The 27,924-nt window shown below is 42.0% G+C and overlaps 1 protein-coding gene across 2 annotated transcripts in view; it reads left to right on the top strand.

The window, feature by feature from the left end:
- The window catches only part of PAPPA2 (pappalysin 2), a gene marked incomplete at its 5' end in the record, with an annotated part of 214,968 nt that overhangs the window by 169,046 nt on the left and 17,998 nt on the right, over positions 1-27,924 (top strand). For both annotated transcript variants that reach the window (XM_080648252.1, XM_080648251.1), the window contains 4 exons: positions 3,326-3,494; positions 4,858-4,993; positions 6,860-6,969; positions 13,489-13,560. In XM_080648252.1, the coding sequence (XP_080504378.1) occupies positions 3,326-3,494; positions 4,858-4,993; positions 6,860-6,969; positions 13,489-13,560 (487 nt within the window). The remainder of the gene's footprint in view (positions 1-3,325; positions 3,495-4,857; positions 4,994-6,859; positions 6,970-13,488; positions 13,561-27,924) is intronic.

Genomic DNA, 27,924 nt, shown 5'->3' with positions numbered 1-27,924 from the left:
GGTGCTTCCTATGGGGTCCAGGGACACATTGTGAATTATGCTGCCTCCCTTCTACCTTCCAGCATTCCCCTTCCTCTGTTTTACTGATACTCTGGACCTGTCACAATGTCCGGGCACCATCCACTACACCCACCTCGCTCTGCACCATCCACGTTTGATCTGTCTCCCTTCACCCCTGAGGTTATTAAACTGGCAAGTGACTATACGAAATCAGCATTGTTGAATGGCTCCTCACTCTGGGCAAGGAAAGGGAGGACTGTTTTCCTGGTTGAAGTGTTCCAACCAATTCAGAGAAAAATACCACATGAAGTCAAAATAGTATCGTCCTGGCCAAGCGAGGGTTTTCCTTTCTAACTATGCAGACATGCAAGGTTTCACAGCCTCACTCTCCCTGACGTTTAGTGGTATTGCCTGCTCTCTCCAGCTGGGGGATGTCGGCTCAGCAGAGGTAGGGAAAGGATTTCATCTGTGGGAGGTGGTGGGAAGGAGAGAGTCCCTGGGAGGATATATACACTCTGTAGTGGGAAGAAGAGTAAAGTATCCAATCCAGGAGAGAGACAAAAAGGAGCTTCCTTAGGTAAAAACAACAGCAAACCCTTCATTGAAAGTGCATTTGGGAAGAGATTTTAAGATGACAGATTCAGTTAGGGAAAGAAGCCATATACCAGAGAATACATTGTGTGTGATTTCATTGATCTAAAATTCAAGAACAGGCCAAACTAATCTATGCTGATGAAAGAATAATGCGGGTTACAGGCGAGTGGGGATGTTTAACTGGGAAGGAACACCACGGGAGCATCGAGGGACTAGAAATGCTTGGTATCTTGATCTGAGTGATGGTTACCATGGTTCCCCAGGTGTGTGCACATGTAAAATTCCTTGAGCTGTCTACTAAGATTTGCCTAATGTTGTCTATGTAATTTATTACTCAATTCAAAAGTTGTAAGTGAATCTTCTGTTTTTGCCACACCAATAAATAAGGCATCAAGATAAAGGACGTCTGGGATACTCAGTAGGAGAGAGATGCTATTAATATTCAAAGTGGGCCCTAACTGGTTTGGCTTCGTGGATAGAGCGTCGGCCTGCAGACTGAAGGGTCCCAGGTTTGATTCCAGTCAAGGGCATGTATCTTTGTTGCGGGCATATCCCCAGTAGGGGGTGTGCAAGAGGCAGCTGATTGATGTTTCTCATTGATGTTTCTAACTCTCTATCCCTCTCCTTTCCTCTCTGTAAAAAATCAATAAAATATATTTTTAAAAAATGTTCAAAGTGGACTGTAAAGCATAAAAGGGCAATTAAGCCTGACACAGTGGAAGGACCACAGGCTCTGGCAGCAGGTTAACGTAGGTCCAAGTACTATTTGTAGCCTTTTCTGTGGATCTCTAGCTTTAATGTTCTCTCAGGCACAGTTTTCTTCTCTGAAATATAGATAATAATATTTACCATTAATTGCTGTTAGGGAAATTCAGTGAAATAATATATGTAGGTATCTTGCTAGATACCTGAAATATAGCTCCAAAATAGTAATTATTAACATATAGTAGGTATATGGCCACGTAAGCTACAGTGCTAAAGAATTCCAGTCATAAAATCATATTTCTATTATAAAATATTCCTGGGAATAAAGGTATGACTATTGAATAATAAATTAAGCCCTCCTTCACTTATTTCTAAGTGGATATTGTTAAAATATGTTAAACTAGCCCTAACCGGTTTGGCTCAGTAGATAGAGCATCGGCCCGCGACTGAAGGGTCCCAGGTTCAATTCCGGTCAAGGCATGTAACTTGGTTACACCAGTAGGGGGTGTGCAGGAGGCAGCTGATCAATGTTTCTCTCTCATCGATGTTTCTCTCTATCCTTCTCTCTTCCTCTCTGTAAAATATCAATAAAATATATTTAAAAAATGTTAAACTATTAAATTTTATTTAAATTATTTTAAATCAAATGCATGCTGTGCTATAGGACCTTGAGCAAATTACTTAACATCTCTGAGTGTGTTTCTTTATAACATGAGAATAACAAAACCACTTCTTTAGGTGTATTCTGATTATTCAGTTGGTTAAAACTGTGTAATGTTGCTCTACAATGAGCCTAACACACTGGGAATTTGGGTTAAATGATTCAATTTTGCAAATATTTAATGCCTAATATAAGCCAGATATTATTTAATTCCCATGAATGAAAAAAACAAGAATAAGATTCCTTGTCTTCAGGAAGCTTCTGACCTACTGAGAAAGATAGATGTGCACATTTATAAAACAATGTGGTAAATGTTACACTAGTGTAAAGTTTGAACACTGGGGAAATACACAGGAGAGATTGTACAGTAGTACAGTAACCAATTAAAAGTGTGTGGATGATGGGCATATTTAAATTTACAGAGGACATTAAGATACTTGGAAATAGCAACTTAAGGTCACCATGTGGGTGAGTCAATGGCCAAAGGATTATTTCTATTTTAGAATCACAAGCTTATATGTACCTAGGAATGTTTTGAATCAGAAGCAGATTCATTGAAACTGCAAAATGGAAAGAACCTTCAAATTGGCAGTGAGTCAGAAGAGGAAGGGGATGGAATTCTCAGTAGCAAGACCTCATTCTGTTGGTTACCATCCACCTCCAATGCAGTCTCTCTGGTTGGAGGCCATGTCTCTGCATGAGAAGGGAGGGCAAAGTCTTTCAGGACAGTGTTGAGTCATGTCTACTTTGAGAATTTGATGAAAGCCACAAATGCTTTCCAAGGAAAAATATCAACTATAAACAAACAAAATGACCATGGAAATCTCCAGCAAGGCTTTTGCCCTTCTGAAGTTCAGGGTGAGAGCCTCTGTTTTAAGAGAAGACTCATAAAACTGCATCATCTCCCCTCTCTGGAGAACCAGTAAATATTGGCAACTTCAGTTATATCACCATAGTAACACTGATGACCCTCAGATCCCTCCTGGGTGGTCCCCTGAGTGTGTGATAACCATCTCTGTATTCCAGCCTACCAGTGCACTTAGATGTGAGACTGCTCCAAGATGAAAGGCTTAGAAAGAACCCAACGGTAAATAATCTAGACCCTGCACTGATATTTACCAATCTCTTTTGAGAGCTCTATATCAAAGGTTACTCTACACAAGCTACTACTATCACTATTAAGTGTACATTGCTATTTTTACTTCCATGTCTTAGACATTAGATTGGAGGGATAGGGCATTTGGCTAACCAAATCCAACTGCCCCTGCCTACTTGCTAATTCTTATCATATTTTACTAAGGATCCAGTGTTTCCATGACCTTTATGAGTCAGTCTGATGGACTATTATGTTTTATGTCTTATCAGAAAGTTCCTGAAGATACATTGCCTGGAGGATGGAACCTGGGAGCAAGGTAGCTGCATCCCAGTGGTGTGTGAGCCCCCTTCTCCTGTGTTTGAAGGCATGTACGAATGTACCAATGGCTTTGAGCTCGGCAGCCAATGTGTGCTCAACTGTAACCAGGAAAGTGAAAGGGTAAGGATGACTTGAACTTTGTTTTGGATCAGGCTGTACCCTAATCTTGATGACCAATCCAAGAATGTTGAGTAGAAATTATATAAGTGAATTCCAACGTACAGGGCCTTACTAAGTTGGGTTTCTAACCAGAGTATTGATATAATTTCATAGGGAATTCAGAAGATACCATGTATTTTTTTTTTTGGAATATTCTTTGAGAACTTCCTTTTGCATAAGAAGAAAAACCTGATGGTTTGGATACCTTGGTAAATTCCACAAAAGGCTGGGGTTCTGATTCAGCAATGTGATTTCCTTCCATGTGTGGCCACTGACCTAATGTGGCTAGGAATACCAATATTACGTTCTTCATTGGAACAGAGTCCTGAACAGACACATGAATTCCTCAATAAAGGCAAAGCTGAAAGTGCTACTTGACTTTTATTCTCTCTAGGATTTTGGCAGAAGAGGTCCCAGGTGAAAACTATAGTCTTATCATGGTTATATGATTAAGATCAATTTTATTTTGGAATCTTTATAAGTACCACACGATACATGAGACAGGAAGTTAAGCGGGCTCTCTAGGCAAAGACCTAGAGACTGCTCTCCTGGCACATGTCTGTATCTCAGTATCCAGCACTCTAAGATGAGCACTGCAGGACAGATGTGAAAAGAATATGCTATGGCTATGACAAGAAATCAGACACATCTGTTTGCACTGATTCTTTAAGGACTCATGAAGTTGGCCAGATGAAGGGAGAGTTATCTGTAATTCCAAAAACTCACTTTCTTGGTTTTCATGAGTTAGTGCTATTCTGTATGTTCTTTGCATTTAGGATACTTTGTGTTGGAGGTGTGAAGCCAAGAGTCACACAAACCAGCACACATGTGGAGAAAGGCAACAGAAGTTTGGTGAGATCCAAAGTAACTCTGTTGTCTGCATTCAAGCAGAAAGGCAAAACGTACCTTCAACATTTTGTGAATTGGTTTCACTAGATCAAATTCATCTTGAAAAAAGTCTGACATTGGCCACAAACAATTGTGTGATAGTATGGGTGAATCAAAGCAAAATAGCACCAGGAGAAAAAAATATCTCAGAATACATAGGCTACAGTGGATAGCTCATCCTATATTTATAGCCAAAGGAAAACACATCATAAATAAATTATTGACAGAATTCTTCATGATTCCTTCACATGAAAACATTAAAAAAATTGTCATGACATTTTTTGGTCAGTAACAACATGGCTTATTATTTCAAGAGTGTCTTTTATTCTAAGTTCTAGAAGTTGGAGAACACTAACATTTGATTATATCCCCTCTCCCCACTCTAAATGCAGTTAACACAGCAATGATGAAATGTTCTTTACTTTCGATCTTCTAGCTTCCCATCCTCTGCACGAAGGAAGGACTATGGACTGAGGAGTTCAAGTTGTGTGAGAAGCTGCAAGGGGAGTGTCCACCACCGCCCTCGGAGCTGAATTTCGTGGAATACAAGTGCGAACAGGGCTATGGGATTGGTAAGTTCAAGAAGAGATGCCAATTCTATTCCCAAGTAATCTTTTTATTAGGCCTGGCTGAACCTTGAATAGATCCAATGTTCTCCCTGAGAAGTGGATGGATATGCAGTTGACTCTGAGCTGCTTCAATAAAATAGAAATCTATAACAAATTCATTCCTTTTGCTCCTCCATGTGTGTATAATGTTGGTGCTGCTGCTGGGCTATTTGCATAGTGTCTGGTCATTTCACTGCAGGCTGAAAGTGGATGAGTTTGGGGAGGAGTTGCAGTTCCAAGAGGAGAGGTGGGAAGGTGGAGCCACACACCCAGAAAGTGCTGGGCTCCTCTGCAGTATGGCTGCAGCAGAGAGCTCCTGAAAGGGACGATTTGAGATTGCATTTGCTTGTGTGGCTCTTCAGCCATTCTTTCTCTGTAGAGGACCAGCCTCCAGAGCCTCTGTGCAATTTCTTAATCAAGTAATTGCAATTAAAGGTCTCTGTGGCCAGAACTGGTTTATAGTGATGTGGACTCACCTTGGCCCTGGCTAGACCAAAGCATCATGGGAAAGAGATGCTGTTGGTGGAAAACCTTGTGAGATTAATGCTAACTCTACAAGCAAGCAGTGATTTTTTAAAAAATATATATTTTATTGATTTTTTTACAGAGAGGAAGGGAGAGGGATGGAGATTTAGAAACATCAATGAAAGAGAAACATCGATCAGCTGCCTCCTGCACACCCCCTACTGGGGATGTGCCTGCAACCAAGGTACATGCACTTGACCGGAATCGAACCTGGGACCCTTCAGTCTGCAGGCCGACGCTCTATCCACTGAGCCAAACTGGTTAGGGCACAAGCAGTGATTTTATAAGCCATTCTAACTTTTGTAATGCCAGTAGATATAATTTGAGTTCATGAGAAAGCTCATTAGTTTCTGAGATGGTTCTTTTGGCCCTTTGCACTGAGATATCTTGAGGTCAGGCAGTGGGGAGCTTGGACTATGCTTCTCAAGCGATGTTTCATGAGCAAATTCTCATCTCTCCACCCTCCAATTTCTACATTAATATGTCATGTATTCACATATATAGAGTCCTTCAGAGTCATGTGGCTCTTTGAATTATTATACAAGTTAGCAAAAAAAAAAAAAATCAAAACAGAGATAGTGAGAGCTGAAAAGAAACTTGGAGATCATCAAATCTATAGATGAGGAAATAGAAAACCCTGGAGTGTACCTTCTTTGAATAGAATTTTGGGAGACACTTGGACTCCATCTACAAAAGAGTGGAGTCCAAGATTTTCCTTTAAGAGGCCAACATGTGACCAAAATCTCTGCTTTGGATCTCCCCTGGTTTCTTCTTTATTCACATCATTTTCTTGCAAGGCTGCCAGCATAACAATCATCAGTGTAGAAATTATTAATCTGCCTTCAAAATTTATGGGTCAGCTAGTAAAGTTCTTAGGTAGTAGATATTTAGATGATCCTAGAGGCAGAAATAATATTAAATGTACTTAAAATGCATCAGCGAATCAGGATAGACCTTGGCTAGACAGAGTCCCAGAGCGGGGTCCTGCAGGTCTGCTGGACCAGGAGTTAACCTTTTAACTGTTGGCTCATGCAGAGATTCCGAGATTCCAAAGGAGTCTAGAAAGAGGAGTGGTCACTTGGGGCACAGAGTGTTAACTTGGGGGCAAAGGCCCTTCACTAATTTGTGTATAAAGTATCTTCACAGGTGCATAGAAGAGGACTATCAGCCTTGCCCATACCCATGATAATGATGACCCATAGCATAAAGAGGAATTGCTGAGGAAAAATCAAAACTGTTGATTCCAAATGAAAAAGGCTGAGATCTGGAAAGTCAGGTGTGTGCTGTAAATTTCTGTTTCTTCAGGTGCAGTGTGCACCCCATCATGTGTAGTGCCCCCTAGTGACCCGGTGATTCTGCCTGCGAACATCACTGCAGACACTCTGGAGCACTGGATGGAGCCCGTCAAAGTCCAGGTGAGCAAAGAGACACTTTTACATATCGAGGAGTTCCCAACAGACAGCATATTCCCTGGAATAATTTCAGAGGCTTTCAAAGCATCCTTAAGGCGAACAACAACATGGGTCATTTCCTAAAGAGAAGGATTGCAAATCAAGAAGGAAAAAGAGGAAAAGCTTGAGTGGCCCACATCCAAAGGAACATTTCAAAGATAATATAGAAGGAAGATTCTGAGACATAAAGAACAGATAATACAGGAAGGGAATTAAGATGGAAAATTTACTTCCATCTTCAGCCTTGCCAACAGAAGAGTGTAAGGATGGAAACATGCTTTTATTTTGTAAATGTTTCAGGGGTGTGCTGGTTGTGAGAAGCAAGAGGTACGGGTTGAAATTCTCAAGTGGACTTTCAGGGCCTTTGTTGTGAAGGCGTCTTCCTCCCTCAACTACTACACACAGACATCTAGGCCTTTCTATGGTGATGGCACCAGCAGAGAAATAACCCGATAGAAAGAGAGGACGCTAAACAAAAGGGCTCTCAGCAGTCAAATAAATGCCTGCCCATCAAAGTGAGTGAGCAGTGGAGTCTGGTACTTGGGCCAGGCAGGAGACAGCCAAATGTCCAGGCAGTACCATTGCTCACACCCAGAACGGTCCTCTGCTGACCATCCTCCTGCAGCACCCAGAGGCCTGAGGTCCAGGTTGCCTGACTGTGGAGTTGCTCCTTCAACTGTTGCTGGGAGCACTTGGTACTTTCCTCATCTCTCTTTTTCCTCTTCATTTTTTTTCTTCCCTTTTCTCTTATCTCTCATTCTAACACCAGAACCATAAGATTCTTGAGGATAGGAATGATGCCTTACTCTTATCCCCAGATGTCCTCAATGCATGACTCATTTCATCCTCTGCTCAGAACAAGGTTGCCAGATAAAACAAAGGAGCCCAGAGAAGAATGGCCCCCACCTCCAGAGAACCATCTCTCAAGGCAAACCTGATTTTTCCACAAAGCCTGTGCAAGGTTGAATTTTTATGATTAACCATTGTGACGAGAGAGTGTTTTATGATATCTCATGGCTTTTCTATTTAAGATAGGAAAATTAAGGTTTTGACTTCTGCAGTGAAGAAGTGGTCCTTGAGGAAGCTGATTTCATGGAGAGATTACTTTCTGTGTATAATGTGGCAATTGTTTGGGTGTAAATGAGTTTTCTAAATTGTATTTGAAAGTGTTTCTTTCTGTAGTACAAGAGCATCCATCATAACATCCTATTTCCCATAGTAGTTTGCTTCATAAATCCATTTTTTTACAGACAATGCTTTTCTTTTTTTAGTATATTGTAATTATGAAATCCAAATTAATGAAGTGAGGTGCAAATTAATTAGATTTTCCTGTGGCTGCAACATGTTAGGTTTGCAAATTCTCAACACTGCATGAAATCCCTTTCTTAACTCTCCAGTTTTTAAACAGAATTGCTCATTCAAAACACATCTTATAGTTTCTGGCTCTGTTTTTCAAAATTCGTCCCCAAAGCATTAATAATTACTAAAATAAAAACAAAATGTTTTAAGAGGAAGAGAGAAGCAGGAAGAAAAAGAAAAGATCATTTTCTCCAGGAGCCATAATTTCCAACAGAATGGTGTCACTCACCCTTCTGCTTCCTCACGTCCTCATCCTTGCCACCATCTCCCCAAAGTGTCCTCTTGAAGGGTACAGTTATGTCTAACAGCTCCAGTCATATTTGCCCCACATCAGTGGGAAAACAAATGGCCCAGTCCCATGAGCCATGGAAAGGCCGTCTTTTTCATCAGTTTTAAGCATGGAATTTTTCACTCTTTTTGAATATGTCTCTAGGCATTGAGTCCCTCATTGCTAGAGAAGACTAGTCAAGAGGGTCTTGGAGGGCAAAGGAAGAGGAACTGGAAAGTAGATGCCAGGGTAATGCACTATGGCCCAAGTAAACATGCAGAATAATGCTGCATTTAGGTTGGTACATCTATAGAAATAAGGAAAATGCCATAAACATGGGCAGCAGCAAAGCTCTGTGGTCTGATGTGATGAGCCAAACAACTATTGGAATAAAAAAAACAACAATTGAGCAATTTTTTTGTTAGATTTTCCTGTTGGCTAACCATCAGTCTTGTGACCTTTAGGCATTTAACTAGGCAACGGCCTTCATACAGCTTTAGACCATCCCAATAGCCCTTAAATGGTTCTCTCTCTCTCTCTCTCTTTCTCTCTCTCGCTCTCTCTCTCTCTCTCTCTCTCTCTCCCTCCCTCCCTCCCTCCCTCCCTCCCTCCCTCTCTCCTCCCTTCCTCCCTTTTACTATTCTTCCTCCTTTTCTTCCTTTTTTTCTTACTTTAAACTTTTTTTTAATGGCCCAACCAACTTTAATGGCTCAAATATTTAAATTGATTTTCTCTGAATCTCTTTCTATTTGAAAGTTCAAAACAAATTATGGGCTCTTCTTCTTGCACAATGAATTCATCTGAGCAGTGACTTGCCAGTAGTATCATAGCAATAGTTGTAACTACATACAAACATATAGCAAGAATAATTTAAAAATTCAAAATAGTTTTACCCAGTAGGGAGGAAGGAAGGAGAATGATAATGGAGGGACACATGTAGGGGACATTAATGAAATCTTTAGTGACTTACTATACTGTGGAAGCAGATACAGCAAAATGTTAAGGTTTGATAAGGTTGCACAGAGGATATAAAGTTATTCTCTCAATTATTTTCTATAGCCATTCAAATGTAATCATATATGATTGTAATTTGCCAAAAATGTTCCAGGAAATAAGAAAGTCATATTGAGCTGTTAAAAGATAAACCGAAGCGTTTAAAATTTTGAGTTTACTTGAGCAAAAATCAATTCCAATGGAGTAGTTAGGAGCACCCCGCCAGGGAAATACTGTATTACAGAGAAAAGGCCGAAGCAAAGCAAGGAAGTTATTAATTGATTGGCTGTAGCTTAAAGCCTTGTTGGCAGATTGTGATTGGCTGTCCTTATGTTTCAATTGCATGACCTTGAGGGAATTCACAGGCTTAGATTTTGGTTGGCTTGCTATGTAAGCTGCCATGGCAGAAGAGTCCCCTTATTTAATGAATTTAACACACTCACCAGGACCTTCTATGCCCCCTTCTTTCTACTTCCTATTTCAGTCCCCTCTTTCATCTCATCACCATAAATGTGCCCATAAAATTTAGGTCCTGAAAAGCATTTGAAATTTTCCTCCAATTTTGATCAATAACTAGTTCAATTAATGTTATTTGCATATCTTTATTTACAGGATGAGTGACATTCATAGGCCAGAAGACAAGGGAGAATTCTTGTATACAACAATCATATTCTATATACAACATCATATTTAGTGGTTGACAGTTACTCATAAAACATTGTTTCTCTCTGTGTCACTGAGATAAGAAATGTGAGGGGGATACAGTTTCTGTTCCCAAGGACTTTGAAATTTAGGAAGGCATAGACACAGGGACCAGAAACTTATACATTTTTATAAAAATGAAGGAAGGCTGCCAGTCTGAATTAGTCTCAAGACTGAATTATAGATCATTAAAAACAGGACATGGGTATTTTAATTCCACAGCCATGAACTTATTCTATGGATGATGTGTCTGTACACATGTGAAATGATTTACACATAAGCTTTGTCTCTTAGAACAAAAGACTTTGTCTGTTAGAACAAAATACCTATCAATATAGATCTAGTTTAGTAATTAGGGTCCATCCCTGCAGTGGAGCACTGTGTGGTCAGTAGGACACAGCAGCCCAGCTCCTATAAAATGCACAGAACACCCAGGAAACATTGTGAAGTGAAATAAAGTTAGGCAAGCAAACAACAATAGCCCAAAGCACAGAAGAAAATTGAAGTATTCTGTTATTTGTGTGAGGAAAGAAAGGATTTTATACATATACTAGAGGCCCTGTACATGAAAATTCATGCACGGGGTGGGGGGCGGTGGTCCCTCATCCTAGCCTGTGCCTTCTTGCAGTCCGGGACCCCTTGGGGGAATATCAACTTGCCAGCTTAGGCCTGCTCCCTGGGGGATCAGGCCTAAGCTGGCGGTCAGACATCCCTCTGGCAGCCCATGAGCCCTCATGGGATGTCCGACTCCGACTAATGGCTTAGGCCGGCTCCCCACAGTTAGTTGGACATCCTTAGCGCTGTCGCGGAGGCGGATGAGGCTCCTGCCACCATCACTGCGCTGGCTAGCTATGAGCTGGCTTCTGGCTGAGTGGCGCTCCCCCTGTGGAAGCACTGTGACCATCAGGGGGCAGCTCCTGCATTGAGCATCTGCCCCCTGGTGGTCAGTGCATGTCATAGCGACCGGTTCCCTGTCGTTTTGCCATTAGGGTTAATTTGCATATTACCCTTTTATTATATAGGATATATGTATATGCATAGACTATCTCTGTAATGATACAGAAAACAACTAAAAGTAGGAGGGAGGAAAATGGGTAGTAGGAATAGGAGCAGGGTAGAGGTTATGTACCCTTTTATACCTTTTATATTTTACAGATATTACATGATCATCAAATAAAATTACATAATATAAAGATATAAAAATAAATTGGAAATAATAGCAGAAAAGAGCCTTGGAGAGAAAGAATTGGAAGTAAAGACAGACTCTTCTCTTTTGTTTTTCCTTTGCAATATATGTTTTGAGAATTTCTAAAGTTTTAAATAAACCAAACACTCCTACATTTGTAAAAGGGGTGGACCGGGCAGAATGTTTAGAGAGTAGAAAAGAAGCTGACACACAAAGTTCAGCGTGTTCTGGAGAGTCTGGCAATGGTCATCATGAGACAGTTTCAAGGCCAAGTACTCCTTTATTGGAGGGTTTGACATTCTTCCACATCCTCCCACCAGACATTGAGCACTCTGAGAGCATCCCTGGCTCCTACTGAGATGCATACCTGTGATCTGAACTGAATGCTGACTGACTAAGCGTGGGAATGGGCGTCCTTAGTGGATACAGTGCTAAGAGAAGGAATCCAATGGCCATGCATTCACATTTCAAGGGTACAAGTTATTGTACATTTTCATTACATTACCTGGTGATAGAGTTCCACTGGTGCTGCTTCAGAACATAAATGAGAATCATTTCCAGGTAGCAGAGCTTATAAGTAAGTAGTCTGCTTAAATGGCTTTAAGTGCAGGAGAACAGCTCACTTTCTCAGGAGGCTGAACCCCCCTGTTGGGGTTACCTTATATATCTGTAGTCCTGAATAGATTTAATAATCCTCTTATTAAAGTACAATGATAACTTATGCCAAAGCACCTTCTACAATAGTACAATATGGAATTTTGAATATCAAAATTTGTTAGGATTCTTAGTGTTTACTTCCCTTTAGGGAAGCTGTGAAGGAGGAGTTTTAGTTTACAGTCATGTAACTCCAGGAGAATATTGCAGATTCCTATTCTCACAGCTGACTATGAGGTTTTTATACATATACACCCATATTAATATATGCAAATGTCTCCAATCTGATTACTTTAGCCATAGCATTGTAGAGTCTATAATTTCCTATCAATAGGGTGCTATCCCCATGTGTTATTTTTCTTACCATTGAACTGAATTCCTATTGTACCGAAATAAAATGTGAGTATGAAAGTCTGCACATGGGTGGGTGGTTTGCAGGCTATGGAGAGAATCCCTCTGTCTCCTTAAAAACTTCCTATGGGACCTACTCTTTTCCTGAAGTAGGTCTTTGGAAATTTTAAAATACAAAAATTAAAAGGAAGAAGCTCAATGAAAATGAGTTGTCATTTAACGAAGAGTAGATGGCTATTTGTTTAAATGTGCATCTGGAAGTGGCCATTGGGAATGAGAAAATAGCTTGTGTCCTAATGTGAGTGTGTTTTCACATTCACCAGCTTAAGGTTGGTTCCCTTTTGAGTCCCAGTGGTTTTACATTAACCCTATTTGATCAGGGCACAGACTCTTTTTTTTTTCCCCTATAAGGAAGAGAAAGTGGTGCTCACAGAGCTGCAGAGTGCACTTGGCCTCCAGGGCTTGCCTGGTGCTCACTTCTTATGATCTGGCATTTCTGAGATCCCTTTCTGGTTCAGGACTCTTCTTGTGAGGCTGTATTTCTCAGCCTTTAAAAACTCACGCTGCTTCCCGATCACAGCCATCTCGCCATTTCTTGTAACGTTATTAAAAATGGCAAACAAATGAAACCAATATTATGCCTAAGACCACTTTATACTCATTATAATATTGATGATGCTTTTTAAAACCACACCTATACCACTGCTCTGGAAAGTTTGATGCCTTGGGGAGGGAGAAGGAGGAGGAAGAAGATGAAAAGTCCCTTCCACTGAGAGTTTGTGCCATGGCACCATCAACGGGACTAGCAGCTCCACGGCAAAGTCCCGTCAGCCTTAACCTGCTTCATGAATCCCAGTCGGTGTCTCACTCCTCAGGGAATGGGGTTGGGCTGGTGGGGTAAGCACAGGACATGCCCCTTCTCTCACTGACCGGGTGTCTTAGTGTTTGTACTTTCTGTCTTCTCCTTCAGAGCATCGTGTGTACTGGGCGGCGTCAATGGCACCCAGACCCTGTCCTGATCCACTGCATCCAGTCCTGTGAGGTAAGTCACCACCCCTTCCCCCAACCTGGACCACACTTCTCTGCTTAACTCCAGGCCTTGAGCCTTTATAATGCAAGGTCCTCCCTTTCTCCACTTCTGTGCTTTTTGTTTAATTTCCACAATCCTACAACTACAGATATTAGTATTTCTGATTTTGGCTTTTCTTCAAGCAAAATTCCAGGGTTTCATTTGAAATGACTCAATAAAAGTAAGTTAAAAGCAAATCAGAATTATTTATGGTTTTGGGATTCTCTAACAGGGCCTTGTTTGAGCTTAATTAGATCAGAGTTTTGCAGACTGATGGCCCACAGACAGGTTTATTTGGCCAACACAGTGTCTGAAAACAATCTTGTTTTGATTGCTAATATTTTTAAAATTGGGATTTTTCACATAAAATTCATATGTGTATATAAAACATTTCACACACACAGGCACACATACTCCAAGTAAAAATAAATATAAAACACTTTGTGCAAAGATTTTTCTCTTGAAAAACAAGACTATCTGGCAACAATTAGCTGAATCTCCATAGCAGCTACAACCCCAGAAGGGCAGCTGTTCTTCAGGTCAACATGCTCCTCCCCTCTGCCTGTGGCTTCCTACCTTATTTTCACCCACTGCCGGGGTCAGGCAGGCATCTATGTTCCCCACCTCTGGGGCAGACCTGCAATTTGCTGTGGAGTAAGCCAAACTAGACCTTTTCTACCTTGAGGACTCCTGTCTACTTCCTCACATGGGGGATTCCCTACCTTGGGGCACCTAGGGCACTGTGAATTCCTTAGCCAGATTAACAGGAGTGATGGCAAGGAAGAGTCATGAGTGAGGCAGCACTGATGGGGGATGACCCAGAAAGCACATGCAAACACCATTTAAGCTTTCTCAGCCTGGGAATAGCCAGTGACAAATACAAATCCTCTAGTCTCAGTCACTCCAAATCTCTCACTGGAAGTAATTAAGCCACTTAGCAGCAATACTTGGGTCATTCTGGCTGCTGTGTGCTAGAGAGAGCTGTTTAAGGTCCATTGATTTCCAACACCCACCCCCCGCCCCCCCAACCCACTTGCATGTTAGTTCCCCTTCTCCCCCATTCTTCTTTATCTCTGTTTATATTGATCCACTTCTGGTAAACTGGAGTCTACATGAGGCCAAGGAAGGGGAAAGGGTGGGGTTTGAGACAAAGGGAAAGGAGACCAATGAAATAGCGTTCTGAGAGGGCATCAGGAAAAGGGTGAGCATGGAGTGCGCTTTGTGATGGCGCAGCCAGCAAAACAGCTCATCTCCTGCCATCATTAGAAAAACAGATGACAGTGGGCTGGGAGGAGAGGAGTGACTCATGCACTGGGCAGGGGGTAAGGATAGGGAAGAGGAGGCCAGAGAACAGCGAGATAAACACACAGAGGACTTGGGACTGGGAAGGGATCAAAGGATCTGATAATTCCCTTCTGCTGCTTCATTGTGTGATCACAAGAGGTCGGGTGGCTGGCAGGCCTTGGAGCTGGCTTCAGTGTTTCCCAGAAGATTAAACATGGAGCTTCCCCGTTTCTCCTCCCCGCCTCGCTGCACCCCAGCACATCCTCTGGATCCCTATTCCAGAGCTCCCTAGGCTTCTCCAAGTCTTGTGGTTGCTGGGACAAGGAATGAAACTCCATTCCCTGCCGAGCTGTTACCTTGCTCAGCGGAGCCTTGACCACCCACCTGCTGTTGGTCCTCTCACTTGAGTGGTTCTCCAAGTGTGGTCCCTGGACCAGCGCAATGGGCACCACCATGGAACCTGTCAGAAATGCACACTCCCAGACCCCGTCTTAGACCTGCTGCATTGCAGGCTCTGGGACGGGACCCAGGACTCTTTCAGCAAGGCCCCCAGGGGATCCTGGAGATTGCTCAAGTTTGAGAACCACAACTTTAGTCACTGTGGGAGCAGATGAGAAGGTTCCTAGCCTGTGGAGTCCTTAAGGTGAATTTTCCTTTGTCTAGGAATACTTCTAGCCAACATCATTTACATTCTGATTGTTCTACAAAATCAGATTGAAAAGAACAAGATTCTGCTTCTGGTCTTCCAGCAAGGGGTAGGAGGAAGAAAAAAATCTTAAAGGACTGGAAAAAAAACAGGAAAGGAAAAAGAAGAATCACTAATCATAGGAAAGGAAAATAATTAGGGGAGGAGAAACAACTCAGAGGAACTACATAAGAAGAAACGCAGAGAGGGAGAGCAAGAATGAGAAAGAAAGAACGAAAGTGGCATAAACTGGCATGTTCTAGGGCAGGGGTTGGCAAACTCATTAGTCAACAGAGCCAAATATCAACAGTACAACGATTGAAATTTCTTTTGAGAGCCAAATTTTTTAAACTTCTTCTAACGCCACTTCTTCAAAATAGACTCGCCCAGGCAATGGTATTTTGTGGAAGAGCCACACTCAAGGGGCCAAAGAGCCGCATGTGGCTAGCAAGCCACGGTTTGCTGACCACTGTTCTAGGGGCATCTTGGCAAACACTTAATTCTTTACTGGAAAAAGTCAGCTAAATATATTAGGGGGAACCTAAGAGTGTCAAAGACAGATGGAGGGAAAACAGACCCAGAAGCGAGATAAACCGAAGAGGGCTAGGACGAAGAGAGGAAATTTTATAAAGTGCAGCACAGAAATATGAACTCAAATTAGACCCCTTGTCCCCTGCTCTAAAAAGGGTTTTTTGTTTTGTGCTTTCCGGTACTGAATATAATTCTAAGATGTGCCTTTTAGACACCCGGCCTTATAAGACAGGGGCGGCCCTCCTCCTTTATTTCTCTCAATGAGCCCAAGCCAGTGAACCCCTCACCTCACTCACTACCCCAGCCCGTGTATCACTTTGTGTCATTTTGATGCCTCTGTGTGTGTCATATCCCCCTTGCCACAGAGATTTCACCTTCAGTTCTCCACTGTTCTATGCCTCTCACATTCTTTAGATGACAACTCTACGTGTGTTTTTTTCTAAAAAAAAAAACGAAACAAAACAAAAAAATGTGTATAAATAATGCCATCTGTTCATTGTCATTTGTGTTCCCATTGTCTCAGCAAGAACATGTGTGTATCACTTGGTTGTGCATCATCCCATGCACTAAAGCGTTGCCAGTTCAATACCCAGTCTGGGCACATGCCCAGGTTTTGGGCTGGATCCCAATGGGGGCATGCAGGAGGCAGCCGATTGTTGTTTTCCTCCCACATCCGTGTTTCTCTTTCCCTCTCAATTCCTCTCTCTCTCTAAAAAATGAATTTAAAAAAATACAAAAAAATCAAACAAAACATGTGTGTACTAGATATCTGTAACCCAATCTTATTCAGACTTAAATTATATTTTTCTCATTGATTCTCGTGTTTGGCCTTGTTGACCTGAACTCCTTATATTTTCCAGGTTCTTGTTTTGTAAGTTGCAAATGGGCAAGGAATGCTGACTCGGTTGATTGAAGGTTTTGGAATCAAACAAATGTAGATTCAAGCCCTGGGTCAGTCAAGTGGTGTGAGCCTTCGTGTCTTATGGTTATTGGGAAGTGGGGGCAGCAACACTATTTTAAGGAGTTGTGATGAGGTGTTCTTGTGATAATGTATATAAAGCATTTAAGTCTCATGCCACATCTCCCTAATAGATGCTTATAAAGTGGTGGCATGAAAAATGAACTGAATAAGTACAGCAGAAAGCAGGGGGTGGAGCTGCTGGTGTGGCCTCCACATGTTTAGGTGCAAACTCAGAGGGTGGGAAAGAGAAAACGAGAGAAGGAAGGGAAACAGGCCACAGCCTGGAGCTCCGCTGAGATCCATATTCACAAATCACCTGGAGACACTGCCATATCCAGGCTGTCACCTGGTCAGCTGGTCACCAGATTGTTAGATGAGCAGCTCTACTCAGCCCTAGTTGGGGCCTCAATGTTTCTCCTTTGGGCTAATTGTTCTTTCCACTCCCAAACCTGTGCCCATTAAAATTACAGACAAGCATACAGAAAAGTCTGTGTAGAAAACAAATATTTATTCTGTCACATGCTTGTCCAAGAAAGTGTACTCTTTTCCCATCATGGAGAAAGAAAGGGAGAGGGAGAGGAGGAGAAGGACAGGGAGGGGGAGGGGAAAGGGAGGGGGAGGGAGAAAGATTCCTCATTTTGTGGGTATAATTGAAGTGAGTGTTCATCTATCATGAGCAATATGATACTGTCAGTTCATATAAGTGTTATCCTCTCGTCTTCCCTCCCTCTCTTCTTTCCTTCTTTCATACCTTCCTTCCTTCATTTCTTCCTTCTTTCTTTCTTCTTCATAAGGTCACATTTAGTTTTTTTCCCGAAGTCCACCATCCTAGGTTCCATTTATACTAAGAGCATCTTGTTCTCTAGAGAATGCAGTTGAGAATAAAGACCACATATATAGCCTCCCTTTGGATAGAAATGATTAGTTTCCTTCCTGCTGGATGATTACATTGAGTGCCCATTGACCTACATTTTGGCTCTGCTTTTGCTGTGAGCATGTATTTCTTGCAAGTTCTTCCCAGGAGCCTCCAGTTTGGACTACAGTTTCTGATTCTCCCATCAGCCCTTGGCTGGTTCTTATTTGTGCCCTTTCCTTTTCATAAATGAGAGTTGATGTCAGAGGAATTAGGTTCAGATACTGAATTTATACTTGTTAGTTATGTGTAGCCTCTGTCTGGCTTTCTCTCAGAACTTCTGTGAGAAGCAAGTGAAATAACTGATGTCAAGGTATTATATAAATTGTCAAATAATATAGTAGTAGTGATATTGCTTAAGGAATAATATAAGTAACTGTGAGGGAACAGGGTCTTATTGAAGCAACATATTAAGAACCAAGAAACAGTTCGCTTATACCCAGTTATGACTATTTATGGTTTACTGCAGGTAGCTGTGGTTAGTTGATGTTCTTGAGGCCTCCAGTAAATCTTAAAAATCATTCTAAGGTTTTTTGGGGGGAATTTAAAGTAAGTCTCTGTGAGCATTAGCTGACATTTCTCCTATGAATTCTTATACATACCCTGGCGAATACCTGTTATCTCACTTGTCATATTATTTCAACATTATCTGATAGGCCTGTCCTTCCAACAGTTTGCAAACTCCTGAGTGGCAGGACATGTTTTGTTTACTTCTTTACCCGTTTGACAGACTCAGGCCTGATTCTTCAGTGGCACCTGCTTCCAAGCCCCTAAAAGCAGGGACAGAGAATTGAAGTTAGAAGTTAGACTTTGAGAGTCTTAAATTGGAAAAGATTGGATCGGTCTTCTGGGAAGTAGTGTGAATAATAAAGACAGGAGGTAAAGGTAAGGAAGAAGTAGAAGAAATGAGAAGTAAAAACCTGCCCTGCATAGACTCGAAAGGCCTTGCTATAGACACAGTGAGGGTGGTGTAATTCAGCAGACAGAATGCTGTCCTGATCTGGAGTTGGGCGTGCACCTCTGTTCCATTCCTTACTACGTGTTTTCTTGGGCAAGTTGGTTGACTTTTCACTTTTCTGAATTTGTTTCCCCAGATTTAAAATGTGATGGATAAAATGTATCTTTTAAACTTCTCAGACACCAGGTTCAGTAAACTGTGAAGACAGAGGCATAGGGTTGTGGTTTGGGGCTGGTGGAGCGGCCACACCTCGGTAAAGTATGGGTCATGCTAATTTTTCAGGGGAACCAGCAAACCTGCTCTTGTTTCTGGGGAATTTTGCCTTCTCCATAGATTTTGACCTTGATTATCCCCGTGCCCTTCTCTTAAGGGCCCCTACTCTGCTTTGGGGCCTTCTTGGTTAGCCTTGATTTCTTATTTACCTATGGGTTGCATTTGGGAAATCTGTAGGCACTGTCCTAGCTTGGTTGGCATCAGTCCATTTGGGTTTTACTACTTCCGTCCTGGTAATAGCTGGCAAGATAAACTCCTACTAAAATATGTGAGTCAGAGCCTGATAAAAAGTGTGCAAGTACCTAAGGTATGAGTGTTTGGTAGACACTAATGGAATGTGTGACAAACTAGTGAAATTCCATTTATCAGTAATTTTGAATAGTTTGTTATTCAAAGCAAAAGTAGTGCTTTTTTCCCACTATCCTAACAGTGACAAGCAATACACACATATGTGCATACACTGAGAGAGTGAGAGGCCAAGCTGACCTGGAGGAGGATTAGATAAAAGCTTGCTTAATAAAACTTTTTTACAATCGAAATTCTTATAAGCCCAAAAGGACTGGATTGCTTCTAAATTATAGGTAATTTAAAGAAAAATTATAGCTGATCCTGAATAAACAGCAACATGGCTCTGTTCTAAAAAAGTTCCAATAAGTATAAGTGGGACCAACAGAAACCCACATAGTTTCTTGATTTGTCAGGATTCTCACCATTGATCTGATCCTATTTTCTCATTAAATCTGCCTCCATAGCCATTAGAAAATACACAACAATTGATGGTAACAAAAAATAACATCAAAAGGATAATAATACCCTTTGGAGGAAAAATCAAAAGAACTGGAATTTTTAAGCCTAAGAAGAGAAGGATGAGGATTAATATAGTATTAATCTTTAGTAAGTGTTTTCATGTAGTAAATAGTTTAGAGAGGAGTTAATAGTCACCATCCCCTTTTAAGAACAGAATAGAAAATAATGGGCTTAAAAAACTGAATGAACTGTTTCACATAAATCTGTGTGAGGATATCCTGAAAGTATTAGACTTTTACAGGGTTATAAAGGGACATGTTTAAAGGCATATTAGTCTTTGGAGCATCTTAAAGGAATATGTATTATGATCTCTATGACATGGCTAACCATTTTCTGCTGTTTGGTATTCTCTTTCCCTATACATCTAGCATGCAGTGGATTTAAATGCAAACATATTTGTGTGTTCTTAAAGCAACCAGTAGAACTATTTTTATGTAGCGTTACCATAAGAGTTACTACCTTGATAAACATTTGCATAGGAGGGAATTGTGGGTGGAAAGTCTAGGTGAGGAGGCCTTGGGGACAAATTTACTAGTAGCTTAGAGCGGCCACATTTACTTAAATGTAGGTGGGCAGTTAGTGTCGTTACGCATTTAGTAGTTGATAACAGCAGTGTTTCCATCACTAATTCATTCCGCCTGCTATTGCCATTCCTTGGATTCTTTCTTCCTTGTTCTCTTGGACCTCTCCCTTTTATTTTCTGTATTTCAGATGGTAGCCCTGTTAGCTGTGTCTGGGACGTGTGCTGCTGCTGCTGCTTTTAAAAAATATATATATATTGGTATTGATTTCAGAGAGGAAGGGAGAGGGAGAGAGAGATAGAAACATCAATGATGAGAGAGAATCATTGATCTGTTGCCACCTGCACCTTCCACACTGGGGATCGAGCCTGCAACCCGGGCATGTGCCCTGACTGGGGATCGAACTATGATCTCCTGGTTCATAGGTCGATGCTCAACCACTGAGCCATGCCACTGGGGCTGGGATGCGTGCTTCTTGATCACTCACGGTCATTGCCTGGGTTCACTGCTCAACCTCGATGGGATGTAGGGGGTGGGAGGGGGGATGCAATTCATAATTGATGTGATGAAGTAGAGATGATGGCATGAAAATCGAGTGGTTATAGGGCCTCTTTTTCTTGCCCAGAGTTTGAACCAAGAAAAAGTAGAGAGGAGATGGAGTCGGACTAAAGAGTCCCATTATTCTAGGTGATGTGTTTTATTCTGGGTGCAGAATGCCTACATGCAGATCTCAATGAGACTGATCAGAGGTGAGGGGATGGGAGAAGGGGATACCTGAGCAATAGTGATACTTACAGGACTGTGATTATGTGGGGCCCTTTTGGAGAAAGGGCTTCATCTCTTGTTAGGATCTTGAGTCCTTGTTATTTTATGACAAGATGTGAGAAAGAAAGATAGATAGGTAGGTAGGTAGGTAGGTAGATAGGCAGACAGACAGACAGATAGATAGATAGATAGATAGATAGATAGATAGATAGATAGATGATAGATTAAAGTAGATAAAAGTGTTCTAGCTTATCATATCTGTGCAGCTCCATTGTAGGTGACAAAACCCAGTAGCATAACCATAAATTTGAGGATTCTTTATTCTAAAAGGTGAAGTGAAAACATATGTGTGTCTGGGAGACTCCAATGTACAATTCCCATGTTCCCTGTGGCAGCTAAACCAGGCTCAGGCCCTCCTGTAGGAAAGCAGGAAGGGGTACCTTCTCCAGGGGAAATGCTTCAAGGCCTCAGCGAGTCTGGCCCAGGGAGTTCTCTGAGGCTCAGGACTCCCACGTGAGGGCAGCCATACCTGAGCCTGCGCAGAACCAGTTGGGTGAGGCAGCTGTGGCCCCTGGCCAGACTCTCAGGTCCCACCCAGGACTTTGGGGTCAGAAACCCTGGGGAGGGTGTCTGGCAGCCAGTGTACAAAGCCCTCCAGGTGGTTCCAATGCTCCTTCAGGCTTGAGACCTGCCGCCCTAGAGTTTGAGGAAGATGGCCCCACAGTGACAGTTGTCAAGGACTTAAAGAACACACCAAGACTAAGATCCCTTCTCTGATTCCAAACCTCTCTCCTTTCTCTTCCCCTCAGCTGCCGAGGGAAACCTGTTCAGTCATTCTTTCTAGTCTTTTATCATGGTTGCCTGTAAGATTTATCTCTGTTACTGTGCTTTAGGAATGCCTTTGTATCATTAGTCACAGATTACTTCAAGTAAATGTCCAGGACTTGAACTTCAAACTGTGACCAGATAGAATTGCTACTCATCTTCCAAAAAAAAACACTCATGTGAGTATGTCTTTATGAGTTCCTTATTAAAAGGAAAAAAATGATTCTGTTTAATGAGGTCTATAGACAGAAACCCCAATGTTCTATTCCAAATTGATTGCTTGGGCACGATGGGATTGTGAGGTTGTCTAATTTCTCTTGTTTTTCCTTTATTTATATCTTGTCATGTAAATACTAGCCAATAATCAATATTTCAGCTGTTTACGAATCAAATATAACAATCATGTCTTCCCTGCCTCTCAGAGGACGGGTCATATGGGCTTACTTTTACTATCTTGCCAAATTCTTTAATATCTGTGAGTGGAAAGGGGTAATTAAAAAGGGTTTAATCACAGTGGGAAGAGTAACGGCCTAGCAGCCACTAGTGGGGACAGCTCTTCCACTTCTGGTCAGGGTAGTGGAGGTCCTTACAAATCTAAATCTAAATACGTGTTGGATGTGTTAAAATCCAGAGAAAATCTGAAAATTAGCTTAAGTTGGAACTGTCTTTCAGGCCTACCAGCTGCCAAATTCCAGTCCCCCGGAGATCTGTTTGCGAATGTCGCTGCCAGTTCTGTGCAGTGCACACCAGACTGAAAATCTGGGCATGTGTGCAGGCTTGTCTAGGGGCCCATTAGGTGCAGGGCCTGACTTCAGATCCTTCGGCTGGAATCTCTGAGAGCCCGGCTCCAAATGTTAATTAGGACGAGGTTTTCATTTTGAAAGCAAAAACCATTGTTTTCTTTCCCCGCTATTTTTCTTTTTTTAATGAAACATTAAAAGCACAACCATGCAAATTGGAAAACCTCATCTAGATGAACAACATTTGTGAGAATGTATGCTCATCTGAAACTCCCTTGGAGCCACACTGTGACATCCTGGTGGGCTTCCTTCCCACAGGCTGCCTTCTGCTTCATTTGTCTCCTCAGCCTCCTGGGTGGGCCACTTTCTCACTGTTAATTCTCTTTATGACATGGCTTGTCCCTTTCTCTCCTCCCACCACACCCTTTTTCTGATTTACTCCGTGCTTTTTCTTATTTTTCTGTTGTTTTGATTTTTCATGTCTAGCCCAGCCTTGCAGACAATTTAAATACTACTTTCCTGCAAAACTGACATCACAGAAATGCAGCTTTCTTTGACCTGCCTGACCTTCTAGATGCCTCCCAATCATTATGCTGAGGCTATAAAATTAGCAGCGAGCAGATATAATCAGGTTATATCTAGAAATAGTTCCACCCCTTTCTTCTTTTCATGGGGACTTTGCTCCACTAACATTTCTAACTGCGCTTCTAAAATGTGTTTTAGACGCAGTCTGAGCATGACGCAGGACATTCACTGAGGCTGATCTTAAATTCCACGGGACATGGATTAGTCTGCCATTTACCATCATGGTCATTTGTATAACGCTTTTATTAAATAATCATATGAACAAGCACTTTCGAAAAGTTCATATAACTTGAATTGTTTCTAATTCATCCTACCAAAATAGATATTCCTTTAAGTGAAATTATTTTATTAAATAATTGTTTGTTATAATGACTGAACACTAGCAAAATATTGTATTAACTCTCTTACACTTTATTTTTCAAAGTGTATAAAATATATACAGAGATTGACAAAAGTAGGTTTACAGTTGTGAGTACATGAAACAGAGTTTATTTTTGTATTATTATTTGTTAATATGTTATTTTCTATACAAACAATTGTAAACCTACTTTTGCCCACTCCTGTGTGTATGTTGTATGTTTGTGTATCTATGTTTTGCCTTACCCACCAGTGAAGTAATAATAGAGAAAAGGGTGACACTCCCAAAAGATTGCAGTTATTTACAAATCACAGCAAACCGCACGTGTAAGAAAGGGTACACATTTCAACTCCTGGCCAATGAATTTAAATCTCAGCTCCGCTCATATTATTAGCTATATTTTTGCATAATATTTTTAAACTTAATTTTAATTGTATAAAAGTAATATATGAACCCAGTTTTAAAAAATCAGATAGCACCTGTAGGTTTATTTGCAAGACTAGTAGTGCCTGCCCTCTGCTCTCTAAGCTCAGTACAAGGAGTGAGACGGGCAGGAACTTCGTGGAAAGCAGTGCCCCTGGAAAGACTTTTGATATGGGTGAGACTTGAATATAGTTATTGGCTGTGGCTAGTACTCTTGTTGAGAGACTAGAGACTCAAAGTAAAGGCGGTAGAAGAGATTACAGATACCTTTGGCTCTGAGGCAGGTGGGAAGGCTAGAACGATGACTGGAGATAAGGTTTGTAGGGTAACAAATGGAATTTGGAAGAATTCAAGGACTTCATGCGCAGTGGTTTCTCATTTCTCTGTGCTGACTTGTCCATCTCAGTTGCTCAGGACAACATCCTTGGTGTCATCTTCATTCCTCTCATTCTCTTGCCCTCCACATCCAATTCATCAGCTAATCCCACTAGCTCAGTCTTTAAAAGATATCCACAATCCCACCACTTAACCTGTGTCACCTGCTACCTGGATTACCGCGACAGTATCCTAGCTGGTCTCATGATACCCTGTCTACTAGTATTCTCACAGTTTATTCTCAACACAACAGCCAAGGGGGTCCCCTTAAAATGTAGCTTAAATCCAAGCATCCCTCTGCTAAACCCCTTGGGTAATTTCTCATTTCACTCAAAGCAAAAGTGTAAGTCCTTCCAGTAGCTTACCCCACCCTCCCAAAGTCCCTGTCTGACCTTTTGACCAACAATGACAGCTATCCTTTCTCATTCTCTACCTATCCCCCAATACACAGTGCTGTCTTACACAGTCCTGTTTAAGTTTTTATAGAACTGTTATTTTCTAATCACTATGTAAGTACTTGTTAGAGTTAATGTCTATTTCCCCCACTGGATGGAACTTCAATTTAGTCAGTGTTCTATCTCAAGTCCTTGGGACAATGGTATATTGACTACCACATGGGAAATGCTCAGTAAATGCCTCGGAGTGGCTGAATGAGGTAGGATGGTCAGGGCAGCCCCAGACTGCGGAGAGAACTGGCAAGAGGGTAACAGCCTGAAGAAGCAGCTTGATTACTGTGGGCCCCAGTGTGGGGGAAAGAAACATTTTGCTAAATTGTGAAGAGTAAAGAGATTGCCAGTAGACCTGGAGTTCCAGGACACCGTGAAGAGTTTTTTCTACTGACTGCTTTTTTGTGTCATTGCTGTGGAGTTCAGTGCACAGTCAGTGTGGCCCAGGGCTGGGATTCCGGGCTGGGCAAGGTTGGGACTCCCTGGGTCCCTTCAGCTCTTTGAAGCTCTGAGGAGAGAAAGCTTGGCCCCATCTATTGCCTTTCTTCTCCCTGGTTATGTGACCGGAGTCACAGTCACTAACTCCCATGGGAAAACGATATCTCCCTTGGTTGACTTTTAGCTTCTTTTGCTCTCAAATGTGAGTGCATCTGTGAAAGCATTTGTAGACACAGAAATGCTACACACGTGCACGGGATTATCTTCATTATTATGGTCCCTGTGTGAAAAGGCTTCTGAAGTGAGGCCAGCCTGAGGCGGGCGACACACCCTAAGCGCCCCCACTGGTGTTCCCACCAAGGGAGTGGCCAGGACCAGTGCACACAACTGCCACAGGCCAGCGAGGGGCACAGCCTCCGCTCCCCTGTCCACCAGCCCGATTCCTTCCAGGCCTCCAGCTCCAAGCTGGTTTTCTGCGGCTCTTCTTGGAAAGGACTCACCTTTCCAAGCATAGGCACCCAACTGGGCATCAGACCCTTGTTTAAAGGGGCACACAACAGCTCAGATCTGAGGTTTGCTGACAGTATCCCAGCTCCAGCCCTACACTTGGAGTGACCTTGGTCCACAAGCTCCCCCTTAAGAGAGGATTCACACTGTCCATAGAAATACAAACCCTCCACCTCATTTGCCCTCTATTTCATTGAACAGAGTAATAAGAATAAGAGAGAAAATTGACTTTTGAATGCTTAACCAAACTGAATAAAAAAAGAAATAAAAATAAAGCAAAACAGGCAAACAAAAGAAACCTTAGACTATGCACCTCTTTGGTGAACAGACTCATTGGCTCTTCCTTATCTCAGAAGCCCTGCCCAGGAATCCTAAGTAAGCCTTTTGTTTCCCCAGTGGATTCTCCAGAGCCTTTTCAGTCTTATACATTGTTTTCCCTCCTATGTAAGATCAGTAATGAGAACTTGGCAAGAGAAAGATTCAAATGGGTCAGGAGGCGCTTGTGGCTTTTCTCCGGCTTGTTTTCCATAGCCCCTTCGAGCCTGGAGCATACCTCTCAAGACAAAGCTGGCGGCAGATCTAACCCCGGTGAGAGGCCAAGGCCCTAGCAGACTTCCTGCAGCATAGCGCCTGGGTTTCCTTCCACACACATGCACCCACACATGCACACACAGCTGCGCACCCGGATCCTCATCGAGAACAGATGTTGCTGCCCCCTGTGCCAGCCACGTGTCCTACATGGCATTTTCTTCTGCTAAGCTCCTGGCAACCATGTTTTTCTTTTCTTCTCCCCTCCCTTGGCCTCCTACCCTCCCTTCCCTACCCCCTACACCCACCGCATGTACCAATTCCCGCCTGATTCATGCTGGGCCAGCCTCAGATTTTTGTTGTTGTTATTGTTATTGCAAACATTAGATGCTTCCAAGCTGGAAAAAAAAATGAAAAGAAAAAAGAAAAAGAAACCACAGCAACCCCCAAAGAAAACATGTTCTAACCCAGGAATGTACAATACTTCATGCATGGGAAGCATCTTCCCACCTCTCCAAGCTTAGCTACAGAATCTAGGGTTCCAAATTCCAACACATGAAAAAACAAACTCATGCAGATTTTTTTGGGTCTGAGCCTCATACCATTTCTCAAGCTAAAGGCTTGCTGCTCCCCCCAATGGCTATCGTTTGTAGATGCCCCATGGCCTCCTCTCCCAGCTTACACCATGGTTATTAAACAGTGTCACTCCTTCAGGTCCATTTATTCATTTCTTCACTTAAAGTAATATTTTCTGAATGCCTATTGTGTGTCAAGATTACAAAAATGAGTAGGAGTTCCCAGCACAGAGTATGCAATAGAGGTAAAAAATTAAATTACTACCCAATGAATATTGATACAAAGATATAACCAAAGTGGCATGAGAACATAGAGAATTCATCAAATAACTTGCTTTACTCTCGTGGAGAAGATCTTATAGAGGGGTACCATGTGAAGTGGACTTTGAAGGATAAAGAGGAGTATATGGAAAGGCAAAGATGTGATGTGGAAGGAAATGGCAAGATGCAGTCATCAAGTTTTTCTGTAATAACACTGCCTAACAAGTAATCCCCAACTAGCGATATCTTTTAATAATATTTATTCCTCATATGCATTTGGAGGCTGACTAAAGTAGTTCTGCTGTAGATTGTGGGTTGGGTTCAGGTATGCTCCATGTGTCTGCAAAAGCACGCAGTGCTTTCCAAACTTCTGGTCCAATGTAGCATCAGCCACACATGCTCATGGTCCACTGGTCAAGGCAGACCACACAGCCAAGTCCAAAGTTTGTAGGAAGGGGAATCACGGTCTGCTGATAGTGAAGTCATGTCAAAGGAAGAGAGAGTAAAAGGAACTGTGGACATAAAATAATTATGTCAGTTAGCCTTCTTAGACACAAACATCTGCTATATTCAGATTC

This window comes from Plecotus auritus, assembly GCF_963455305.1.
Source record: "Plecotus auritus genome assembly, chromosome: 12".
Taxonomy (NCBI): domain Eukaryota; kingdom Metazoa; phylum Chordata; class Mammalia; order Chiroptera; family Vespertilionidae; genus Plecotus; species Plecotus auritus.
This window is presented reverse-complemented; position numbering and strand designations above follow the sequence as displayed.